Genomic DNA, 16,005 nt, shown 5'->3' on the forward strand with positions numbered 1-16,005 from the left:
AAGAGAAAACTGTTTGATTTGGATTCTCAAAAATAAGCACATAGATGTGGTGTTGAAGTGACAATTTAGATGCTGTTGGCAGCTATAATCGTTTAAATATAATACCGTACATTGGATAGAGGTGAGTAAAAGAAAAATGCGCCGTGCATTATTAAGATTTTGATAGGTTAGTCAAATGAAACAATCTGCCAAAAACATATCCTAAATTGGATGACAGCTGATTTAATAACAGAAATGTACGCTATCAGTTCTGAAAACTTTGCAACGATTGTTTAATTAGTTTAAAGACTTCACATCGTCGCGTACAGACTGCAGATAAATCAGTTGTCACCTTTTAGTGTTCTGTTCTGTACACACACAGTTTACTAATTGACTCCAGAAAAATAAAGGTATGACAACCGCATATACAAAAATTAACAACAGTGTGTACGGAACGGAACTCAACAAATCAAGAATATAGCATGAGTTCTGGCAGGTCACGTCAAGCTCCTCATCTACCTATAGAAATTACCCTATCACAGAATCTGTTTAAAATGAATTCTGCTATCAGCAGCTTATCGCATTGCTCAGGAGAAAATTACCCTCCTCCATCCCGAACTCCACGTCTAGTTTATAAGCAGGACTCAGTTTTTACAGTGGCACATTACTGCAGAGCAATCAGGGATAAGGTGCCTTGCTCAAGGGCACTTCAGCTGGCACTGAGATTCGAACCAGCAACCTTCTGATCACAAGCCCAACACTCTAACCACCTGGCGACATTATCCTATACATTTTACAAAAATTGTTTTAGGGTGAACTATTACTTTAATTTAAAAGATATCAAACTTTTATCCCTATTCAAACACATCAATAATTTATGCTAAACCTTATGCCTACATACAGTATAAACTGCCTCACTTTGTATTTTCAATAGAGGTGACCTAATGTGCCATAATATCTGTATCAAATTATTGTCAGTAAAACACTTCTGCCAGGGCCCATTATGGATTATGCAAACTAGAAATATGATCTTGCAGTTGTGCCAAATACAGTGCACTATAGATTCTGAGATAATGCACGTTTGAAGCTACTTCAGTAACACAGGAAGAAAAGGCTTTCTTTCATTCCTCTCCTGAAAGAGAAGCAATTCTTCGCAGCGAGGGTTTTCCGGATGTTATGGCAGGCTTACAACTCCGAGCTGTCAGTGTTTACATCCGTCATCCTGCAATTCAATATATGTTCTCATTCTGAGAGAAGATCCTCACTCTTAACATTCACTCTCAAAATTTCACATGGTGATGTTCTCACATGCCACAGACACGCACACTGCCCCGAGAAAAAACTGACAAAGACGGACATGTAGCTCAAAGGCCTACAGGCTGTAAGAAGGAGGAAATGACCGTGCAGAGGCCCTCACAAAGCACTCTTCTGTCAACGTAGGCAAATCCTGTTTCCCCGCCAGGAGAGGATGGCAATACAAGATGAGAGAAGAAAACTTGCATATAATTGATACGTCTAATTCTGCTTTTGAAGTGCTGGAGTCAGATTTAGTTCACCGGCGCTTTGGCTATCAGGGATTAATGAGCTGACTACAGCTGACTAATACACTACATGCAATTAATCCTTTATTGCAATTTGTCTGCCATGACCGGTTATTGATTAAAGATATATGTCCTTAATATACTAGAAATGCAAGCTTGTACAAGATGATCTAGTCCTGCGTGCTCTTACGCACACACAAGCTTTCTCATTCTGTGACAAACACAATGGATCAAAACATTCACCGCCAGCCGCAGTGCAGGCTGGAGAGAGCAATTATAGGACACTTTGGGGAGTCCATTCACACCTTACTTCAAGAAGACCTTCCCTGACATGCAGTTCAGTGAAGGCAAATGAGCTGGGCTGGGTCGTTCACTACTAGCCAAATACTTTTTTTGTTTTCCTCACTATTTCAGGTTCACATACGTGAGTGATGGGAATAGCGGCGTTATAAATTACTTTCAGTAACGAGTAATTGAACATTCATTTCCGCTACCGTTACTGTCAATAAAATGTGGCGTTAATATTATTGAGCTCACTGGAGCAGTTTTATCCGAGTAGGCTCTCTCTCATCCAAAGGACCTGCAAAGATTTTGTTTCTGCTGTGTGTGTTGAGGGGTGGGAAGCATAACTGATTTTGATTGGTGTGTTTGATGTGTGAGTGGGTAGGGAGATAACCGCATTGCTGATGAGGATTGGCTTCTTTAAAGTACATTTTCCCTTTTTTGCCAACCAGGGGCAGAGTAGGGAGGGTTTTCACACACAAACACAGTCGCACAGTGTACACCAATGCCTAGGAGTTAGAGAGCAATGGCAACAACAAAAGTTCAAATTTAGCTTTCGCAAACTAGAAATATAAGCACAACGTTTCCCTCGTAATGGGGAAACACAAGGAATGTGTATGTAACATGAAACTTTCTGGAAGAAATAGGCTCCACATCGGTGGCAAGTCATTCTAATCTATTGAAGCACCTCACATTGTCACATGCCGCTCCAGAATAAATTGCTTAGACCTTGTCCATACGTTTCCTTTTGAAAATGGAGATTTCGTTTTAAAACGGTCTTCGACCACGCTAACATTTTCAAGTGTGTTCCAAATACTGCCTATCCACACTGAAACGTGCTGACAACGTATACAGCACATCCTTGCTGCGCGGTAAAATATATGACTCTACAACCTGCCTGGGCATTTATTTACTTTCTGCCTTTATGTCCCGGCAATGTGAAGCAAAGCACAAAGCACTGAGACTATTTTAAATGGATGGAATGATCAGGGATGCTGCGGGTAACACAAAACTATACAATTTCCGAAGCGAGAGTGAAACTATCCTCAATAACTGCGAGTAATTCAATATTCTGTCTCCTAAAATGAAATCTAAAGCAGGCCTATGCACAAACTAACATTCCGCTATCATTCTGGAAAGCAGTCAAAACATCAAGAGCACTTGTTAATAAACTGTTTACTTTTGTAAGAAACTATGAAACATAAGTAGTACAGTACAGTGTCTAGCAGTTGTGAAGTTGGCACATGTCTTTAGAAGCATTTGTTGAAGCTTATTTGTTGACCAGTTGTGGTCTGTACAATACATAATAAAAAAGTTCTGAACTATTCTAGTATGTTTTATTGTTCCAGTATAGTATTGATAATAAATTATTTGCAAAAATTATATATTGATATGTGTCTCTCAAATTGACCCACAGAAACATTAAAATAGTGTTGATTAGTCTACAATGTTTTATACAAATAATTTATTATATTTAGTTTCCATTTAATTTAACATATTTACTATTGGGGGCATCAAAGTTATTTTATATATTTGATTTTTTTAAGATATATCATAGTTACATTCCCTGGTTATTAGTTACTTTTATAATGATGAAACTCAATAACTAACTTAATTACTATGTGTGAAAAGTAACTAGTAACTATAACTAATTACTTTTTTAAGTTACATGCCCAACTCTGCAAATAAACTGAGGCCTGACAACAAATGAGTGTTTTTCTTAACTTAGATTTGAATTGTTGATCAGATGCATTGTCCAATCTTTTTTACATTAGTACTTGAGATGACACTCTTGAAAATTTGTGATGATGTGTCGTTGAAGGAGGTTGCTGTGTTAACATCTTTCTCTGCCTTGCTTATCTCAGCGAAAGGGATGAGAAAATGCATAACTGTCACTGTGAGATTTGTTAGCCTTTAAAATGTTTTTTTTACTACTGGGCAAAACAGACTTATGGACCCTCTTAGCATAATTAGTTTTACATAATATAAAAGCTATGGGATTTTTACGATGTCAAATATAAAAATTATGATCTTAAAAGGATGAGTGGTAAACATAAAGGAGGAAAGATCTTGTTTAAAAGCAACATTTTACAACATACATATGATTTCAACAAAAGATAATAATTATTAAAGTCACCATGAAATCAAACAGGAGAAGTGTTTTAATCAGTGTTGCGGTGATTAATATAAATATCCGTGCATACCATTATTTTTGTAAAATAAATTTCCATCCATCCATTTTCTTCCGCTTATCCGGGGCCGGGTCGCGGGGGCAGCAGTCTAAGCAGAGATGCCCAGACATCCCTCACCCTAGACACTTCCTCCAGCTCTTCCGGGGGGACACCGAGGCGTTCCCAGGCCAGCCGGGAGACATAGTCCCACCAGGGTGTCCTAGGTCTTCCCCGGGGTCTCCTCCCGGTCGGACGGGCCTGGAACACCTTCCGAGGAAGGCGTCCAGTAGGCATCCGTAACAGATGCCCAAGCCACCTCAGCTGACCCCTCTCGATGTGGAGGAGCAGCGGCTCTACTCCGAGCTCCTCGCGGGTGACCGAGCTTCTCACCCTATCTCTAAGGGATCGCCCAGCCACCCTGCGGAGGAAGCTCATTTCAGCTGCCTGTATCCGGGATCTTGTCCTTTCGGTCATGACCCAAAGCTCATGACCATAGGTGAGAGTAGGAACGTAGATTGACCGGTAAATTGAGAGCTTCGCCTTGCGGCTCAGCTCTTTCTTCACCACGACGGACCGGTACATCGACCGCATTACTGCAGAAGCTGCACCGATCCGTCTGTCAATCTCCCGTTCCCTCCTCCCCTCACTCGTGAACAAGACCCCGAGATACTTAAACTCCTCCACTTGAGGAAGGAACTCTCCACCAACCTGAAGTGGGCAAGCCACCCTTTTCCGACTGAGGACCATGGCCTCGGATTTGGAGGTACTGATTTTCATTCCAGCCTCTTCACACTCTGCTGTAAACCGTCCCAGTGCATGCTGAAGGTCCTGGTTTGAAGGGGCCAACATGACAACATCATCCGCAAATAGCAGAGACGAGATCGTGTGGTCCCCAAACCTGACACCCTCCGGCCCGCGGCTGCGCCTAGAAATTCTGTCCATAAAAATTACGAACAGAACCGGTGACAAAGGGCAGCCCTGCCGGAGTCCGACATGCACTGGGAACAGGTCCGACTTACTGCCGGCAATGCGAACCAAGCTCCTGCTTCGGTCGTACAGGGACCTGACAGCCCTTAGCAAAGGACCACAGACCCCATACTCCCGAAGCACCCTCCACAGGATGCCGCGAGGGACACAGTCGAATGCTTTCTCCAAATCCACAAAACACATGTGGATTGGTTGAGCAAACTCCCATGCACCCTCCAGCACCCTGTAGAGGGTGTAGAGCTGGTCCAGCGTTCCACGGCCTGGACGAAAACCACACTGTTCCTCCTGAATCCGAGGTTCTACTATCGGCCGTATTCTCCTCTCCAGTACCCTGGCATAGACTTTCCCGGGAAGGCTGAGAAGTGTGATCCCCCTGTAGTTGGAACACACCCTCCGGTCCCCCTTCTTAAAAAGAGGGACCACCACCCCGGTCTGCCATCCCAGAGGCACTGTCCCCGACCGCCACGCGATGCTGCAGAGGCGTGTCAGCCAAGACAGCCCCACAACATCCAGAGACTTGAGGTACTCAGGGCGAATCTCATCCACCCCCGGTGCCCTGCCACTGAGGAGTTTCCTGACTACCTCAGTGACTTCGGCTTGGGTGATGGACGAGTCCACCTCTGAGCCCTCAGCCTCTGCTTCCTCAATGGAGGACGTGACGGTGGGATTGAGGAGATCCTCGAAGTACTCCTTCCCACGACCGACGACATCCCCAGTTGAGGTCAACAGCCTCCCACCTCCACTGTAAACAGCGTTGGTAGGGCACTGTTTCCCTCTCCTGAGGCGCCGGACGGTTTGCCAGAATCTCTTCGAGGCCAGTCGATAGTCCTTCTCCATGGCCTCACCAAACTCCTCCCAGGCCCGAGTTTTTGCCTCCACAACCACCCGGGCAGCAGTCCGCTTGGCCTGCCGGTACCTGTCAGCTGCCTCAGGAGTCCCACAAGCCAACCAGGCCCGATAAGACTCCTTCTTCAGCTTGACGGTTTCCCTTTCTTCCGGTGTCCACCACCGGGTTCGGGGATTCCCGCCTCGACAGGCACCGGAGACCTTACGGCCACAGCTCCGAGTGGCCGCTTCGACAATGGAGGCGGAGAACATGGTCCACTCGGACTCAATGTCTCCAGCCTCCCTCGGGATCTGGTTGAAGCTCTGCCGGAGGTGGGAGTTAAAGATCTCTCTGACAGGAGACTCGGCCAGGCGTTCCCAGCAGACCCTTACAGTACGTTTGGGTCTGCCGAGTCTGTCCAGCTTCCTCTCCTGCCATCGGATCCAACTCACCACCAGGTGGTGATCAGTTGACAGCTCCGCCCCTCTCTTAACCCGAGTGTCCAAAACATATGGTCGCAGGTCAGATGAAACGACCACAAAGTCGTAGTAAAATAAATTTGCACTTGTAATTTTTAATCAAAAACAGTAAGCTCATCTACCTCTCTCAACGACAACTCTTTACCACATGTAAGTGTCATGATCACGGGGGTGAGACATGGACAGAGGACCCAGGTGCAGACAGCGGGTAAGGGGTTAAAAGAGACTTTAATAATAAATTTTAAAAAAATCACCCACAAGGGGGTAACATAACAAAACACGGAAAAATAATAATATGACTGGACTAAGACTAATTACACTTAAACAAGACGAAAATTGACTTTAAACATGAACTACACAAGACTAACTAAATGACACTAGACTAACTAAACTAACACCACACAGGAACTCACCCAACAACCACAATGAACCTTCACAAGACAGAAGACACAAGGACATTAAATAAGACCAAATCAAGAGGTGAAGAGGTGTAGGGCATGAATATATAACAAGGAAATGAGAGAATGGGAACAGAGACGACCCCGGAGAGAGCATATGGAAAGCCAAATAAACAATATCACCTCTCTCCACATTAAACATGAGGTTCAGTCATGATCCTGCCACTAGACCAACAGAAGCATGACATGATACGGCAGAATCATGACAGAACCCCTCCTTAAGGACCAGCAACCTGATGTTCCTCAAGTCACAAACAAGACAAACTGTGACAGACAAAAACAAGGCAACATGATAATTACAAAAACAGGGAACCACAATAGTCCAAGGGAAGGCGAAAACCAGAGTCCAAAGAGGGGAAGTCCAAACATAGGCAAAACAGGGGAACACAAGTCCAAAATAAGTCCAAACACGGGCAGACACAGACGCGAAAGCCAGGAGAACATGGGCTGGATTGCCAGCAAGACACGGACTGGATTGCCAGCGGAACAGCCGACAGACATGGAACAGGATTGCCGACAGACAAAAACAGGATAGCCGGCAGACACGGACAGAATTCCAGCGCCAAGGCCGGACCCGGGCTGGGTGCTGGCGCTGCTGGACCGGACAGGATAGCCGGGAATGCCTGGCTGCACCGGGCTGGAATCGCCGGCTGCTGTTGCGGATGCAGGATTCCGGCGGCATCAACCCTGGAGGGGAGCCCGGCAGTATCGACCCTGGAAGGGAGACTGGCAGCCTCGGCCCTGAGCGGGAACCCCGCAGTCTCGACACTGGAAGGGAGTCCTGCGGCCCCGACTCTGGAAGGGAGTCCGGATTTCTCGACCCCCGGCAGCTTCGACCGCTGTCGCAGCGATCCCTCTGTCTGCTGGGTCCTAATTTGGGCTGGTTCATTCTCTCATGATCACGGCGGTGAGACACGGACAGAGGACCCAGGTGCAGACAGCGGGTAAGGGGTTAACAAAGACTTTAATAATAAATACAAAACAAACACCCACGAGGGGTAACATAACAAAACACGGGAAAATATAACATGACAAGACAGGACAGGACTAAGACTCCAGGCCCAGCATACAACAAACCAATCAAAAAGGGAAGGGCAAAATAAAGGCCTACATTTTTTCTAATTTCAGAAGCCGTTTCACTCAGATATACATCACGATAATGAAAAGAAGATGAACCACTACCATTACTATAAATGGAGAGGGCATGCAAAGCTCAATAAAGCCGCTCTAAACAAGGAAGTCCCGACTTCCAGTACAGCCAATCGTCAATTGCCAACCTGTGCTCAAGGGTTTAACCTGGAGTGACATCAAAAAAGCATAATTTTAGCTTAGGAAACCAAAGTTAAGGTACAGTTTATGTCAGGTTTAATTGTTGGTTTCAAATATGCTTTTTTATTGTCTGCCAGCGATTTTAGAAACATCTCTCTCCCCCATTCAACTATACTATAGCTAGACTGTGGTGTTGCTATGACTGAAACAGCTAGTAGCACTGTAAACATGGCCGCCGAGAAGCGACTTCAATAAACGGACATTGTTTCACTAATAGTGGTTATCAAAAACATTAACATTTCTAAATGCCTTACTTGTCTAAAATGAAACATCACACTTATTGATCTGGTGAAAGAAGATCACAATAAAACCAACAGAATGGTACCACAGAAACATTTATATAGTCAGAAAACTTAGTCAATCCATTACACATGACAGTACAACAATGTGAAAATTCTCAGCCAGATTCAAAGCAGGGTCTGAAAATCTGCCATCTCTTATAGTCAGACCTTTTCAATGAGTCTGTTTAATTTCAAATAAAAGTGCTGGTTGAACATTTATACGCAGAGAGGGACTTTTTTAATGAAAAATATCGGCTAAGCTTAGAAGATCAAAAGACTCCTGCAAAAAGCAGAGAAAAGATTATCGCCTCATACTTCTGAACGTGCTTCCTTTAAACTTGTTACATGATCAACTTTCTTCAGCGTTTCCGCCACATAAAACGCAAATTACATCTTACCCGACTGTAATCTTCTGCTTTTATTAAACACACTTTGAAATGTCATTATATCTTTAATAAAGCGGTGGCCTCACAGTTTAAACGTAATTACAAAGCAGCGATATGAGACAATGAATCTTCCATCATTTATAGGTGTCATAATTGTTGAGCCTCAGCCTGAAGACGAAGACAATACAAGTGTGGGAGTCTCAGCATCAAACCTGTGAAGATGGAGCATCTCTGGCAGGTTCAACATCATTAGGACGTTCTATTTTGGGACTCTCAGAAATTGCTAGTAACATTTCATATGTTTGGAGATGAATATAGAGTTCAGCTAATGGTATCTGAACTTCAACTATGCTGCGGAAGATCTTCAAAATAGAAAGACGTGGAAAACATTTAAACAAAATTATTTTCAGTTTATATGAATTCATTATTTATAGTTATAGTTTTTGTTTCTGTGAACTACTATATATAGGTCAAAATTGTGAATATAAATATTGTTTCTATTTGCATTTTATTAGAAAACAAGAAACACGTCAAAATGATTATTTGTATGTGATAATCTGGTTTTCATGTGTCTTTTCATGCTGTCAGTCCCATTGTCTTTCACATTGATTGGATGACTTTATCACTACTGAGGTTTGATTTTGTTGAAAAATGTGATGTGGTTTGGACACACTTCAGTATAGGGGCAATTTCACCCCAATAAACTCTTAATTTGCTGTTTATTAATAGTTGGTTAGGTAGTTGTTAGGTTTAGGTATTGGGTAGGATTAGGGATGTAGAATATGGTGATGCAGAATATGTGCTTTATATGTAGATAAACAGCCAATATGCCAATAATAGGCATGTTAATAACCACTAGTTAATAGTGAGAATTGCCCCCTATACTGAAGTGTTACCAGTGTTTTTTAGCATTCCCTATATAGGGAAAAGTTAATAAGTGAACAAGTGAGCAAATTTGGACGGAGGAGAATCTCATGGGAGTAATTCAAGATCACGGAGCAGTCTAAGTTCTCTGATGTTATACTCTGTCTGTGCAGCCTGTGCATGCTGCAAGAAGTTGAACATGTTACGTAGGGTGCCTTCAATGAGGCTACTGCTGACAGTACAATAGTAAACCAATGAGAGAGATTCATTTTGAGTGACAGTAAAAATGACCAATCATATCACCTTTTTAAATTTAAATAAAAACGTTCCGCCATCTGGGGGGTTGTTCATAAAGCATCAGAAGTAAAAAGGATCTATACTTCACGCTTTAGGCTGCCGTGCCTCAATTCATTCTTGTTGTTTAGAATTCAGCTTTATTTGAGAAGAGTGATTTTGACTGTGGTCAGTTTAAAATTTAACATATTGTGCATATTGCGCATATTCTGCAAAACAGTGACATTTTATCAGATAAATGATAAATTTACTACGGTTAGTTCCATAGGTTTAGTTAACTGTACCGTTTAATATTAAGATTATAATCATAGTTTATTCGCTGATGAATCTCTGTGTACTGAGTCCGAGTGTAGTCACCGGTTTTCTTTACAGAGAGCGCTCATTTGGTGTCGCTTTTTAAACTTGTATTGTTTACATTAGTCTGTGTTGGTTGGCTGTGTGTCAAGTTAAGTCAACTTTATATATATAGCAGACACACAGATTCAAACACACAATTAAGTTTACATTTAGTCATTTAGCAGACACTTTTATCCAAAGTGACTTACAACGACACACCCACACACAAAACACTCCACACACAAAGCTTATAACTCTTTTGTTGGATATGTGTGCATAATGGCATGTATGAGCATGGGTTCAGTATGAGCCAATTAGATATTTTTCCTTCTGTATTATAATCATTTTAACTCAAATGCTATGTCTATTAATTTATTGTAAGCAGCCGTCTTATAAGCAGGATAACAATGAGTAAGCCAGTTGCAAAATAAACTCCTTCAGAGTGATACCTTCCAAGTCCTTATCACCCCGGAGAGATTTATTTTGCGATAATGACCAGCTGACTCTAAAAGATCTCTTACATATCACTATCTGAACCCTTGCAGGTGTGAAGGCTGTTCCATCAGTAATTGGGACTAAAATACACACACTCACCCCGACATTGTCCTCCAACAGGTACTGCTTCCAGACCCTCCCGGTGTCACTGTAGAGAAGCATATAGGCGCTGACCCAATCCATGCTGCCGTGACGACCTTGTGTGGCCATTGCCGTCACCTCCATTCTGTCCTGTAGGTCAACCTGCAGCCATGGCGACCTGTCCGTCGACTCCGGGCTCCACCCTCCTCCTCCTAACGGACCCCAGGAGACCACAGTCAATGTCTATTGAATTTTTTTTACCGTTTTACAGTTTGACTGTTTTGAGATCAGCCATATGCGGTATGGTCTTAAAAGATTATAATAGTAATAAACAACACTTTTGGTTTTGTATTCACACAGTTAGCTGGTGTCAATCGTTTGACAGGTTCCCCTAAGAAACAAGCCAAAAGCCTTGTCTTCTTGACCTTACTTAACATTGACCTTACAGCGTTCGCTTCAGATCAAGCTCAAGGTGATGTGCCAGGGGGCCACATATGTTCCATTAAGATGCGTCTTTGCCCCCATGATCCTCCTGCCAAGGACTGTACGGTGAAAGTGGTCAGGCTCAGGTGGATAGGTTCATTAGTCAGCCACCATGACTGTGGCGCAACTCGGCAGGAGCAGATGAGAGCAGAATTTTAACCCTGGGATCTCTGACTTGAAGGAAGCAGCGTTTACACAGACCCCCAAGGGAGAGGAATCATTTAGTTTGTTATAGCCATGCATGGCAGAGGTTGGTCACATCTATGAATAGCTCAGAAGACATGCTGAGAGAGGGCAAAGGGCTTGATAACACATCAAACCAGCAATTTCCTGGAATTGGAGTTTGTTTTCTTGGCATTGTGGGATTGAATTAAACACTGAGGGATATGAATTCTACATCACTTCTATAGTACAACGTTTTTTAGCTGTATGTTTTTCATGACAGGGTAATTTATGTTGATTTCTAAAGTGACTCTGACAACTGAATTAGCATACAAACGAGAACTTATACTTACCGTCTCTTCTGTTTAGTTTAGCGAAGTACGCAGCCCGACTGTCTGAGAAATGTGAAGAGCTCTGAAATGAGGTTGCAGGCAGAAGAGATGCCAGAGATCCATCACAGCTGTCTGGATAACAGAACAACAAAATATATTAGCCTGTGAGAAAATAAACTCCTTCACTTGTGTATGTGTAAAATGGATTTTCTTTAGATGAGATTTTTATTGTTCAGATAAGCTTCAATCAATCATTTGAAAGTTCCTGTAGCTCATAAAGTAGGGCATGGTAGGGCATCACCATCAAGATCGAGGGTTTAATTCCGTTCCTTCAGCGAACAAACTGATAAAATATGAGATAAAATGATAAAATGATGTGTTTTAGTTTTTCCTTTACTTCCTTCGCCCAAATGTCCCGTTTCCCATCTTTAAATATGAAAATACCAATTATGTTATTTCAATGATTCACCACAAGGAAAAAAGGCTACTCGTATCTTAACACATCCCGATTTTGTAAAAGCTTCATTTGAGGAGGAAATTGAGAATACATCAATTGACAGTCCTTTCAAAAATGTTTCTTTTCTGTCACATTCCTTATCCCTCAAGTCACATTTGCACTGTGCGGGATCATAATATACTATACTCCATACTGTACTAATGCACCTTTATTTTGCTCCCAGACTAAAAATAAATAAATGTGACCCAGTCTATGAAAACATGTTAAGATCTGAAAATGTTATTGGAACAAAGTTGGATTTCAAGCATTCATTTTACAATTATTTCAGTGTTTGACATAGCCTTCCTCAGTCAAATTTAAATATATTAAGTTTGTTTCCCGTCTTGTGAGGTCCTTTGCCGATCCTGCTTCCCTGTCTCTTTCCAGCACTTCCCTGTCACCTCTCCTCTGTCCTATCATAATAAAGGCAAAAAGCTCAAAAATATAACTTAAAAAAAACATTGTGTAGGATGATTTTATGTGAATCACAAAATATGACTAAAAACTGGATCACATTTTTACAAACTGAACAAACTGCTCCTTAAAGTCATATTTTGTTAACAGACATTTTTTGCCACCGGTACGCAGTAAAGCAGAAACTGATTTATCGATTTAGATGTTTTAAAGTTTCAAATGTTTGCCATTTACATGCATAACATCCTTACAGGCTTTGACAAATCCTATTGGATTGCATGAGCTTTGCAATTAACAAAATTATAACAATACGAGCATAGCGGTCAAAAGTTAAGAGATGTGATGGAGAGAAAATAGGTTTCTGGGTCAAGAAAGCGACTGCTGGAGGTTATTTCTATGGAAACAGCAAAATATACCTCTGAGTTTCATAATTAGTGTTAAAACTCAGCAGGGGTCTTGACTTTAGATTTTGATAGAAAAGGTCATGTGCTCTGTTATCATCAGTTTACAGTTGAGAAAGTCATTCACTTTTTAAAACACACACACCGTAGTCTTCATACATTGTCAAAAAAAGACCCGCCAAACCTTTGATTTTTTCTTTACAAAAGAAAGTAAGTCATACATGTTGCCAAGAGGATAAGTAATGATGCCAGAATTTTAATATTTGGGAAAACTAATCCTTTAAAACGTCACATAACTCCGAGGCTCAATTACTTCAAAATCCATTTACACACAACACGTACCACATTAAACTGAATAAAACAGCACGTCGACTGAAAAAAATAAATTTATTAAATTAGCATGTCAACAAACCCGGCTTTTGGGAATTTAGCAGAGATGTTCAGTTTCATTCAGTGTGGTTTTCATAACAGATCCTCAAATAACAAATTATTTTGCATCGCAAGCAAAGGCCCTGAAGCAGAAAGCAGGAAATGTGAAAGGAAATATCAATATTTACACTTGGAATTTCATGGTCTTGAATTCTACAACGTTATTTCTAAACACTCATGCACACTTTATATGTGCTTAAGTCGTAATGAAACACCAGTCACCAGTTGACATAAACTTTAAGTATATATTATGTATGTATATATTTTGCTAAATTATTGCTTCAATCAAAACATGAGCGCTGTCTGCTCCACATAACCCCCCTCTTTAAATGTAGGCGACATATGTTCAGCTATTAACCTCCTGCTAGGCGATAACCACTTGTGACCTTCATGCATATGTGAAGACTTTGCTGTGGCTTAGTTTCTTTGTGTTACATCTCTGTCTTTGATCTTTGAAGATCAACAGCAAAAACACCAACAAACCCAGTGAAACGGATCTTTTTTCTGAGAGCAGCCAAAAAAAGTTATGAAATTAAATCATTTTAAAACGAGAACCAATAATTCATGCAGATCTCAAATGAATAGCTCAGGCTGATTTTAATCATCAGAGAACTGTTATAAATCTGTTTAGAATTTTTTTGTTTTTTATTTGCCACTTCTTTATGTCACCAAACTAACCTTTACAAGGAACTCTTAAATAGTCTGCAGTTTAATTTTTGTCTACTGAATTATCTTTTTAAAATCTTTCAGGTTAAAAGCATTTACATTGTGCTTACTGCAAGTGTTTTAAACTAATGACAATGTAAACCATCATTGAATCACCTCTTGTGAGACAAAAACAGTTGCCTTAAAATGCCACACAGAGACCTCCACAATTACATGAAACATGACAAGAGTAACAATCAACTAACTGATCAATTACAGCCTAGAAACAGGCTCCTTACATCACACGTCAATAAGTAATTAAATGACAAAAACAACAATGGGACAAATGGTCAAACGTTGCAATTACTGTTTATCTATTATTTCTGTTGGGTTAAAGGTAAATTGGACTGTACCAGGAAATCATTGTCCTTGTACGCTTATTTGAATAAAAATGCTTTCAATTGAATCCATGTTTGTTGATTTGAAGAAAATTAATAAATTAATATTCTGTCATCATTTACATCATTTGCCTTTCTTTCTTCTGCAGAACACAAAGAAGATATTTTGAAAGATGTTGTTAACCAAACAACAGTGGTATCCATTGACTTGAATTGGTTTTGTGTCCTTAACGTAAAAGTAAATGGGTACTGCAATTGTTTGGTTACCAACATTCTTCAAAATATCTTCTTTTGTCTGCTGCAGAAGAAATTTAGTCACACAGGTTTGAAATGGCAAGCGGATGAGTAAATGATGACGGGATTTTGGGCGAACTATCCTTTAAAAAAACAGTGTAATAGAAACGGTGGCTAGGAACCCATTACTCCATTGGAGGATAAAAAAACCTCAGAGGGAAACCAGGCCTAACCAGGGGATTCCAGTTCCCCTCTGGCAAAAGCTGCAACCTCTGCACAAGCTGGACAGTGCTTGCACAACAAGGCAACATCAAAAAAAGTTAGATTTAAGATTATCATTAATAATCTAATAGTGGCTGAAGTTTTGTAGAGGATGCGTCAGACAAGATAGTGTAAACTCATGGGAACCTGGGATCGACTCAAACCGACTCGGATTATGTCCCGATCCCACACTCCCTATATCCATTCTTCTACTATCCTATATAAATAAATGCAAACATCTTACTGCAATACGCAAATCTTTGCTTGGTTTTGTTTACCTAACCTAGGAATCGTTTTACAGCATGCAGATGTTTAGTACCAACAAGAAAACATAAAATGTTGTGGAAGGTGCAATCTGGTCATATTACTGCACAAGCTAACAGTATAAGGGAACTTTAGGAAATGACAAGGATCTTTTAGAGAAAGCCTGGTGGCTCTCTCTGTGTGCTCTTAGAGCTCAGTTTAGGATTACTGTGCCTCCAGCGGGGACTGGCAGATTATGAGTACAGAGATCTGAGCCTGTCAGCACTCACAGGCCACTGATCCAGGATCAGGGCAGCCGGCAGATCTGCCTGGACTCCGACGGATCTGTCGCGCCATTGTTCCACGTCTCTGCGCCAATGCACAGCAAGAAACTCTAATCTGGTGCAGAGCAAGCAAGGACATTGAAAACTGGCTGCCGAGCGATTACAATAATCACTGCATTTCAGCCATCTGTGAGTCAAGGGCTTGTGTTCATTTAGTGAATCTGTTCGGTTTTTAAATTGTCACGACCATGACAGGCTAGGAAGCTGAATAATTTTTTCAACTGAATGATGAAACGCAAGGGCGGAGCGCATATGAGACAAAAAAGATTACATATTGCAAAAATCGTCCGTGTGACCTGACTTGACTGCACTCGCATCATGTGTGTGAACAGATGTCTTTAATACTGATATAACACCCAACTCAAGAGGATCAG

The 16,005-nt window shown here is 41.4% G+C and overlaps 1 protein-coding gene across 1 annotated transcript in view; it reads right to left on the reverse strand.

Annotated features, from left to right (window-relative positions):
• The window catches only part of cntnap5a (contactin associated protein family member 5a), a gene marked incomplete at both ends in the record, with an annotated part of 66,261 nt that overhangs the window by 38,957 nt on the left and 11,299 nt on the right, over positions 1-16,005 (reverse strand). Inside the window, 2 exons of the mRNA XM_079463864.1 lie at positions 10,808-11,001; positions 11,788-11,898. Coding sequence (XP_079319990.1) covers positions 10,808-11,001; positions 11,788-11,898 — 305 coding nt within the window. The remainder of the gene's footprint in view (positions 1-10,807; positions 11,002-11,787; positions 11,899-16,005) is intronic.

Source organism: Barbatula barbatula (genome assembly GCF_947034865.1).
Source record: "Barbatula barbatula genome assembly, chromosome: 9".
Lineage (NCBI taxonomy): Eukaryota > Metazoa > Chordata > Actinopteri > Cypriniformes > Nemacheilidae > Barbatula > Barbatula barbatula.